The sequence below is a fragment of the Capsicum annuum genome, chromosome 11 (genome assembly GCF_002878395.1).
Source record: "Capsicum annuum cultivar UCD-10X-F1 chromosome 11, UCD10Xv1.1, whole genome shotgun sequence".
Lineage (NCBI taxonomy): Eukaryota > Viridiplantae > Streptophyta > Magnoliopsida > Solanales > Solanaceae > Capsicum > Capsicum annuum.
Window position 1 is genome coordinate 79,821,736 of NC_061121.1, and position 10,634 is coordinate 79,832,369.

General features: G+C 33.1%; 1 protein-coding gene across 1 annotated transcript; it reads left to right on the forward strand.

Moving 5' to 3' along the window:
• Window positions 1-4,786: 4,786 nt before the first annotated feature.
• On the forward strand, window positions 4,787-10,404 carry LOC107847902 (ALBINO3-like protein 1, chloroplastic). Its single transcript, XM_016692499.2, has 11 exons — window positions 4,787-5,317; window positions 6,292-6,402; window positions 6,543-6,617; window positions 6,774-6,834; window positions 7,016-7,089; window positions 7,342-7,446; window positions 7,868-7,978; window positions 8,791-8,894; window positions 9,080-9,337; window positions 9,414-9,720; window positions 9,972-10,404. The coding sequence occupies exons 1-11, from the start codon at window positions 4,955-4,957 to the stop codon at window positions 10,047-10,049; spliced, it is 1,647 nt and encodes a 548-aa protein (XP_016547985.1). The 5' UTR covers window positions 4,787-4,954; the 3' UTR covers window positions 10,050-10,404.
• The last annotated feature ends 230 nt before the right edge of the window (window positions 10,405-10,634 follow it).

Here is a 10,634-nt window from a genome sequence, read left to right on the forward strand (position 1 = left end):
TTCTCGGCTTGCTTAATGAATAACTATTATCTCAACATGATTTGATGAAATGCTAGATAGACTGTTTTGTATTATTCCAAGATATGATAGTATCCCCACATGTGTTATATTGCATGTTTGAGACCAAAATTTATGTGGGTTAAATAAATACCCAACATCAATATAATCAACAAGATCGGTACTGCAATCTTTAGAATAAAATAAGATCATGTGTTTGATCTCATTTCGATATTTCCTAGTAGGAGCAGAATTATACCTTGCTAACAAATTAACCGAAAAGGGCTATATCAGATTTTGTAGTATTTACAGGATACATTAGTACATCAATTGCACTAAGATATGATACTTCATAACCAGTTCATTTCGGCATATTTCTCATGTCAGCAAATAATCTATTGCTATTGAAAACTCTCCAAGAGTTCCAATAATTTTCAAGTTATAGATTTATGCAATATAAGGATTATAGATAAGTTTCCCAAAAACTTTTATATGCTTCAAAAATTTTGAATCCTTAACAAATTTTCATGTAAATTTTGTCAAGTGACAATATTCAACATTTCACCTGTGACATATTCAAGTGTATGGACTGTAAATCAAATAAGTGTTATGCTTATCAAGATGCATTCTTTTATGTCTTTTCAACATATGTTCATCAATGGAAAAATATTTCATTTTTCAAACACTCTGAGTATACATCCAGTAGTACGCATTGTTAGTTACCTCATTAAAAACCTTGCCAGGAAAACCCTGTGGGATAAAAACTTAGCTAAGAAAAAAAAAGTGCAACGCGCGTATTATACTCGCACCATTTAAAACACACTTTATTCTTATAAATGATGCTCCACAATTCATAAGTGCACTAAAACATAGTACTTACCAATCATTTTCATGAGATCAAAATTGATCTGTTTTCAAGTTTAGTGATTTTTATAATCATGGAGTATCCAATAAAATCGCTTTATAACATTTTAAATCCTTCAAGGATATTCATATAAATTTGTCATCTAACTAGACATGACAATAATTCATTATACATATTCAAGCTTTTCGATATTGTCAGGCTGAAACAAACTTCATTTCATCCACCACAGGAGAACAATTCTCCTACAATAATGCCAAAAACTTTGTGAAATCTTTATGTCCCAAGGCACAAATCATACTTTATATCTTATGAATTTTACTTTCATATAGTAAATTATTTGTACCCCACTGACATTATATTTCTGGTCTTTGAATTATGAATCCAAATATTCACTTTTCAAGTGAAACAAATTACTTGAATTACATACTTTTATTTGGCCAATAATTTATCTATCCATACTCTTTGACAGATTTGTATCCAAGATCCTCGATACTATTTATAATGTTGAGCGCTATATCATATCAAAGTTATCATCGACGATTGTTTGATATCGATTCCAATAAGACATAACTTAATAGAGATCTCTTTATATTCATTATAATTCAGGTACCTGAACTTTTGCCAAGGTTTTATGAAGTGTTATGTCAATGCTCTTTCAAAGCACTTGACTCATTATCATGACCATCCTGATCATTTGCTCCTTTCCTTATTCAAAGAATTTCATCTTTGGAACCGATTGATCTATCACGCTTCAGGCGTGCCATAGACTCTATCCTTTTGCGATTTTTTTATTGGAGCATTTACAATTGAACAATCATATAGAGTCAGCAAACACATCTGACAATTAGTTTGCAATATTTTGCAAATGAATTATCTCTTGAACTTCAAGTTCACATATATATTTTTTTATGAGGATCTAGATAGTTTATTTCATGCATAATTTTTAACTGTTAATCAACTCTCCCTCCGTAATGTTAGGGAATCTAACATTTATTTCCAATCTTGTCTTGGGATTCATATTTGTGCATTGTGATGAAGCAATTGCAACATATGCCGCACACTAAAATTTTTAGATAAAAATTATTTGGTTCTTGATCTTGACCCAATAGTGATAGGGGGGCCTTGTTGGCTTGATGCATATGGATGCTGCTATATTTTAAATGATATATCGCATACCAAATATCTTTTGGGAGATTTGTTCTAATAATCAATGATTTAGCTGGAATTTGAGGCATACAATTTTTACTAAACCAACCAGCCTTATCAACATAATTTATAAATTGGAACCATACTCTTAATTTAATAATTTGAGCAAACAACTTTGCAAAAATTAAATTGCAAATTAATAGAAAAACACATGTGACCATATCATGATGCATCTATTAAACTATATAATAGTAATCGATCCACATGGCAGGCGAATGGGCCCATATTCACCTTTTTATATGTTCCAAAAAATTTTGAAAATATAATTCTAACCTTAGCTGGTACAATGATCAATTCATTGTGACAACAAGCAGCACAAGAGAATTCGTGAAGAATATTTTATTTCTTCAATATATAACCACATGAATTCTCAATTATTTTTGCATCACATTTGGACCAAAATGGTCAATCGTCATGCCAACTGATATTTTTTTCAGTAAATTTTTAATTTACTGTTGCATGTGATTCTGTCATCATGCTCATATTTGTGTATTAAAAATAAGAGAAAAGTCGCGGATAACCTTTACGTAAATATTTATAACTCATGTCGATTGTAGTAATATGAAGATATAAGATCTTTCATTTATTTATAGTCTCAATATAATTTATTTTCGTAATTTCTTTGAAACTAAATAAGTTTCTTTCGAGACTTACTACAAACCCAATATTATGAACAATTTCATTCCTTCATATAGTAACGCTTAAGCTCTTTATGAGCTCTTAATTAATTTCGTGTTCTACATATATTTCGCACAACATTTATGTGGTGAACATCTCCTTCAAGGAGAAATCATATAAGTACGGCCATAATCTTAAACCATTATATAGGCAAGATTTGTTTCTAACTTTTACCTTTTGGAAATCCATAATAAACATATCAAAAATATTTATGCCATACTACAAGTACACGATCAATGATCGTTTATGTCAAAATATTTTTTTTTATATCTCAAACCTTCCGTAGAGATGAGATGTGATATTTATCCAACCATGAGCATATCCTTTTTTATAATTTTTGTCTCATTTTGACACATTCATATTCATTTTAAGAATGGTCGAGCATCAATGATGCTTATCACAAATATCATTCTCTTCAAGGAATGAATTATAATCATATGTATATGCTTCATAAATTTTCATTAAAAGTTCATTCTCATGCCATGAAATTTATTATATTTACATGACAGGCCTCAACATCACTTTGAAAGGTCAAATGCACCATCACTTTATATTCCTTTGTTTTGATGGAGAATTTATAAAACTTCTATCAGATTAGGTTGCACGACAATCACATGTGCAATGACTTTCATACCGTGCCCATTAGTGACAAAAATTATCTTCTTCTTTTGAAGGATCATTTGAGAACTCATAATGTTCTTCGAAGAATATTACATTCTAATTCTTTAATATATATATATATATATATATATATATATATATTGTGTAATACTCAATATGCACATCTTCAAGATGGTAAAATCATTCATGCCAACTTATGTATTAGTAAACTCCAAGTTTACCATGTCATATGAGTTCTACTTTATAAATTTCATATTTATTAGAACATGAATAATTTTTCAAGCTTGCTATTTTGGAGTATATTTCAAAATATTTCTTCTCAATTATTCTACCTCTTATGGAGATGTTACTACTATCACATTCACCCCAGAGAATGCATTTGTAGTTTTAACAATCAAAATTCGCATTTTCCAGGGATGAAATATAATGATGTCTTAAACCTATCAAATTATGATAGCTTAGAATTTCTTTCAAGATATTGCTCCTTCATGAGCAAATCTAGGTGTACATATAATGTAACGAAATGTTTTGTCCTTGTTATGCCTATATTTATATTCATAAATTCAATCACATGTCTTCTTTTAGATATACCATACACTGTATGTTACCACATTCACTTCAAGAAATGAAGCATATTCAATGAGACATATTTCATGACTTTTCAACAAAATTTTGCCTTAATCATTATTATATCATCAATATGTTGTTTTGAGATTAAAACTCAATGTCTTATCCATATAAAGACATCTTAGACAAAAACTCAATAGGACTTGAACCCAACATCTTATCATCATGGTGCATCGAGACTCTTAATCCAATGTGTTACCTTCTTAATGGCATGAGATTTAAATCCATCATCACACCCTCGACCAATAACATATTAGGTCAAAGTATAATAAACTCAAACTTAAGTCTATAACAACATCACTACTTTGTGATTATCAATATTATTTTCAAAATTAATTAAAGAACACGAGTTAATAATATACTTATCTTATTATAAATAGTAGAAAAGTGAAATCCAAGTTGTGATGATTGCATAGTTTGTGCGGTCTTGCCTTCTCCACCTTTTGATTCAATTTTTCTTTTCTTAACCTTCTAATTTTGAAACAGTAAAGTCTCATACTGATAACATATTATAAAATAAAGATAAAATATCAATATCAAGCTTAAAGAATGAGAGAATTTTAGAGAATTTAGTAGTACATTTGTTACTATCATAATAAAATGTACAAAAGATGGTTATTTATAAACTACCAAATTTAGTTCCTAACGTTGCCAAACTTGACTTCAAATTAGCAAGTTGGCCTCAAGTATTCAAATTCAATTTCAACAAGTAATTTATGATTTTTAAATTCAACTTGACTACTAACTATTATGTTTAATAAATGAAATTTCATCTGTACAGGACATCACATATTATATAACAAAAATTGATATTTTATTAATGATTTCTCAGCGATCGCGTAGAACGAAAACAACTCACATGGGACGAAACGGACGAGGAAGCAAGACTCATTAAATTTTTCTTAAATTTTCATCTTTACTCATCCCAGCTTCAAGGGTTTGCAAGAACCTATACAAAAAATGGCGACTTCTTTCCCTTCGCTTGGACCCAATTCAATATTATCTCCATTCGTAGACCGGACAAGAACCCTAAACCCAGTTTTCCATCGAACCCACTTTGGAAATCTTCCAGTTAACAAATCGTTTTCAAGGGGTGTGCTTGGAGTAGCTCGATTTGGGTTGGGTCAGGTTCCGTTTCCTGACCCGGAAAATGCAGAGTTGCTTTTTAAGGACTTGTTTGCTCGTGCTGAAGGGTTATTTTATACAGTAGCTGACGTTGCTGTTTCTGCTTCTGCTGATACTGTTGCTGACACTACTGAAAGTGCTAAACAGAATAGTGATTGGCTTAGTGGTATTACCAATGCTATGGAGGCTGTTCTCAAGGTTTGTTAATGTTACATTTTTGTTCTTTGAGATCACGGGTTTAAGCCGTGGATACAATCTCTTGCAGAAATGCAAGGTAAGATTGGGTACGATAAAACCTTGTGGTTCGGTCCTTCTCGGGACCCTGCATATAGCACCGGGCTGCCTTTTTCTGTTTCAATTTTCCTTTTGTTGTTTAATTCTCTTTGCTTTCTTTGTGAATTGTAACCTTGATAGGTTTAGAAACTTCAGTTGGCTAATTGATTTCTTGGAATTGTACGTTTTCAAAGAAGAGAGGAGATGAAGTTGCTAAAAGCTTTACTATGGGGCTTTTGGGTTAGCCTTATTGGTGAAACTAGTAGTATATAGACCATTGGAATTAAAGCTTAGTTGTTATTGTCATATTGAGTTTGGAGGACCCGTTGTGGAGATAAATGTAAATTTTACAGTAACTCTGATAGTGTTGGAATGAAATCGACTCAAGTAGAGCTGAACGAATACACCAAAGATTCATATAACCTATTCCAACTATTTTGGGATTGAGGCGTTGCTGGTTGATTGATACTGATATTTGGGTGTTCGGTTGCAATTTTATGGAAGGATGCAAGTGTTGGTCAAAAATAATATTTAGCAGTTAAGACTTGTGTATATGGCTATATTTCTGTTCATCTTTAAAGAGTAAGGATGTTAAAGTTGATTCCTTTATTTGGTATCCGGAACTCATCTGGTCTATTAGTTGCTTCATTTGGTTTTATGATTGGGATGAGAGGATGTAGTTACAAGAAAAAGAACGTTTCATCCTATCAAATGGAAATATGTTTCTACCTAAATGTCACATTCTTCTACTCAGTGTTGGAAAGATAGCATAATTACATCCAACTCTAACATATGGGTTGATCAAAGCTAAATTCTATTATCTCTCATTCATATGTTACACTCATCAAAGAAAAAGAAAAGAGAGAAAACAATTAAGGAAGTTGTTGTGCTATGTCCAGGTTCTGAAGGATGGGCTTTCAACTTTACATGTACCATATTCTTTTGGTTTTGCAATCATTCTACTAACAGTACTAGTAAAGGCTGCAACTTTTCCTCTAACCAAAAAACAGGTCAGTGGTCTATTTTGATGTTTTCTCTTTAGAAAATTCCTGTGTAGCAGATAGCATTTTGGAAGAAGTTAAATGAGCTGTGCAAGTACAAATCATATTCTTGCTTATATGGCTTACTATCTTCTAAGAATCATTCTTAGGTTGAATCTGCAATGGCAATGCGATCAATGGCACCACAAATAAAGGCTATTCAGGAGCGATATGCTGGAGACCAGGTTAATTATAACCCAAGCTTCACATATTTTTTCACTGTTAAGTCAGTAGAGTATTACTGGAGGATGTACATGCTTAACTTACACTCTGGCATTTTCTTATCCAGTGTGTAATCTTTGCTTCAACTACTTTAACTTCTTATATACCTCTATTTCCAGGAGAGGATTCAACTTGAAACTGCTCGACTTTATAAATTAGCTGGCATAAATCCACTGGCAGGTCTCATATATACTTTACTTTTTCAATGCCAAAGCTTTTTATGGTTGATAATTCTGGTTGTTCATCCTTGCCCACCTTAAACTTGGAAATATATATTTATCTTTTTTTGGTCTGTATAATTTAAATATTGTCAAGAGTTCGATAATTGTTGTTTTTTAATCATTTCTATCATCTACCCCAGGATGTCTGCCGACGCTTGCCACTATACCTATATGGATTGGGCTTTACAGAGCCCTCTCAAATGTGGCAAATGAGGTAAAGCTTCCACTTTTTACTTGTTCACCCATATCTCTCTATAAACTTTTTAACTTGAACAACACTTGCTAAAAAAGGAGACATTTTTGTTTCTCAAATGAGACAGGAAAAAGAAAACTTGATAAGTGGAAAGCAAACTACTACTGCTGGAAATCTCACCCTTTTATATACTTTAGCGAACTCTTTAGGTGTCTATAGTCTCATTCGAGCATCGCCAATACTTTATTTGCCATTATTATTTTTATTATTTAGGGACTTCTGACAGAAGGCTTCTTCTGGATACCCTCACTAGCCGGTCCAACAACAATTGCTGCCCGACAAACTGGAAGTGGCACCTCTTGGCTTTTCCCCTTTGTAGTGAGTCATATGTTGCTTTCCAGCCTTTTCTCATTTCTTTTTTATTTTTTGTGTGAATTTTAGCGTGAAAACTTGATACACATTTTATTGATGTATCATTGCATATTTATTTATTTGACTGGTCTTTTCTCTTTCATTCTCTTTTTCGGGTTATGGTGTCTGCAATATAACAGCGTGTTTTATTATGCTTTATGGCTCTACCATGCTCCATTAATTTTTTAGATGCATATAGAATATGATTTTCTCTAGGATTTGTCTCAACCCATAAGATTTTGTTCCTTCTACTAGCTATAAATTAAAATAACCTGGAATGTACAAATCTTGCAATTCAGTTTATTAGTTGATGCATGTTTTCATATTTCTTTAGTTGCTTCACCTTGAAGAATGTATTAGCACTGATTCTTATCATTGGATTTTACAGGATGGTCATCCTCCGCTTGGTTGGTCTGATACTTTTGCATATCTTGCCTTGCCTGTATTGTTGGTTCTCACCCAGTACATCTCTATTCAGATCATACAACCAGCTCAACAGGTTGGTCAATGAAAGTGTTTCCAGTCTGCTTTTATGCTGAATAAAGAGATTGCCCCCCTCCTTCTGCATTTATGATGATTTCTCTCAACTCTAGTACTTTGTGTCTCTTGTTGTTAACCTCATTTTGTTTGGTTATTCTGGATTACCTATACTGTTCATGGTAAATGTACCATCTTGTACCCTGTGTTCAAGTATTCAATTCCAGTTGTTAGATACCATGGTTCATTATCCATCTTGTACATTGTGTCAACTGTTGCATCCAGTTCCAGTTGTTAGATCGTAAATGACTATGCTAGTAACTTGAGTCAGGTTCCTGTATATTCAATCTCTTGACTTTTTGTTGTAATACCATTTGACCTTCTTAGAGTTAGTTGGCTCACTGTATGGCTTCACATCAGAGTCCTGATAATTGGAATTGTGGTGTATGTAATATGAGTAATATTCACTTGCTGCCCATCCAAATGTTGGGCATATTGTTGGGTCCTTAAGTTATGTATGTGTGATGAAGAAAGTACTAATTTTGTTTTACCTTCATATTGTAATCTTGACATTAGATGGTGTTCTGTGCTCAATTCTTTGTGGTTCATCTCTAATTTCACCACCTCTAACTGGAAACTAATTTAGTTGTTATCGCAAACTGCTTATACGTTCCGACTCTTGATTCTTTTCAATCTGTTGGCCAGTCATATTTGGTTAGTCTATCACTAAGAAGTGAACTTGACTTTATAGCATTCATCTTCTAAATCATTTTCATTTTACTTTTTGTTTTTTTTCCCTGTTTAGTTTCTTAGTCCTTTTTAATGAATTTCCAGAGTGATGATCCAAATGTGAAGAACTCTCAAGCAATAACTAAGTTTCTCCCTCTGGTGCTTGGTTACTTTTCACTATCAGTTCCTTCTGGTCTGAGCCTTTATTGGTAAGCACTTCTCTATTACTAGTTCGGAAATAGTTGTTTATTCCTAGGTTATCAAAAAATAGCAGTTTATTCCTCTGATTTTTTCATTTTCTTTTATCTTTTATACTCTTTATTATCCAATTTATTGACCACTATTGTTCTCCTATGGTCAATAATATCTCAGAATTGCTTATCATCTTATGAAGGTTCACAAACAACATACTTAGCACCACTCAACAATTATGGCTTCAAAAGTTTGGGGGTGCAAATATTTCAACCCTGAAATTAAGTGATGATACTTCTAGGAAAGAGCAACCTTGGGGTGCAAAAATTCCAACCTCGAAATTAACTGATGAGAATTCTAGGAAAGAGCAACCTCAAATTCATAAATCAATCTCTGAAGCAGCAATAGCTAAAAAGAAAGACGGGAATCCTACTTCAGATAAGCCCCGCCAGGGTGAAAGGTTAGAAAGACTTCTGGCCCTTGTTTGGAGTTGAGAAGTTTGTGGTTAGGAATTTATTGTTTATTTATATTTTCAGGTTTAAACAGTTAAAGGAACAAGAAGCAAGAAGACGGCAACAAAGGGAGGGGGAGAAGAGGAGAGCGGAGGTAGCAGCTAATAGGAAAGAAGACAAGTCAGCGGAGATGGAAAATAGGATAGGAATTCACTCTATGAATGGTGATTCTACTAGTCGTGACACTTCCACTTCTAAAAATTACCAGGTTGTAAATGGTGATAGTGCTTCTTTGGTAGTGAAGGAAGACAAAAGAATTCAGACTGGTGAAATTTCAGATGATGATCACAACCTTGGAGAAGGTCGGCATGTTTCTGACGGAAGAAAGAAGGTAACTTAGCATCTCTTGGTTCAAGCTGAACATCAATATATGTGGACAGTAGACGGATATATCTTGCATCAAAAGATTATTGTTATTGTGATTTGCTATTCGCCCAAATTTTTAGGCTCTCATTGACTTCTCTTTTCGTCTTCAGGGAAGTTAAATATTGTAAGTTATATTACTTGTGTGCAAGTTAATATAAGACAACGATATTGTTAATTGACCAAATCCTAATTATGGATTTTCATTCCCTTTTTCAGGGCGAAACTGTTGGTTCTACTAGAGCTACAGATCACAAACCTCCACGTGAAGATTCACAAGAAGACAGAGGCGAGTAAGCAACTTAAACAAAATACCATACTTTTACACTCGTAACATGGGGCTACTTGAATCTGGCGAAGTGCGTCAGAAACCTAATGCAAATATTGGTTTCATGAGCTTTGGCGGACCAAATTTAGACGAGATTTACATTTGGAGGCTGCAGAGTTGTAAATTATGATGTTTAAGAGTGTGAAATGGCAATTTCTGCTGATTCTTTTACGAGAATAGTTGGGTAAGTAGTGTAAAGAATCTGCGTTAGCACCTAAAAGAGATTAGCGTCATAGGTTTGATATGAATATACTTAGCATATACCAGTGAATTAGAATTGTTGTAGAACAGCGTTATATTCTGTCAAATTTGCATCTCGTGTCACGCAGCGTTTTTTCCTTTTCAATTTTTCTTGTTTGCAATAATAATTGGAACCCAGGAATTGGAGAGTGACTAAGATCATACTTGGAAACTTATTTTTTTGGGGGATATAAAAAACCCACCGATCCAATCGTAGTTATTAACATTTTATTATTAGAAAAATTTATCAGAAAGCTTGTGGTTGCAGAGTTTGGGCTATAACCATAAAGGAAGTCTAATTCCTTTACTTATGG

What these genes read in the sequence shown, in the direction of transcription:
- LOC107847902 (XM_016692499.2), top strand. Translation starts at nt 4,955, where the DNA reads ATGGCGACTTCTTTCCCTTCGCTTGGACCCAATTCAATATTATCTCCA. An exon ending in TCTCAAATGTGGCAAATGAG is followed by an intron (nt 7,090 to 7,341) that starts GTAAAGCTTCCA and finishes TTTATTATTTAG; the next exon opens with GGACTTCTGACAGAAGGCTT. An exon ending in TCATACAACCAGCTCAACAG is followed by an intron (nt 7,979 to 8,790) that starts GTTGGTCAATGA and finishes ATGAATTTCCAG; the next exon opens with AGTGATGATCCAAATGTGAA.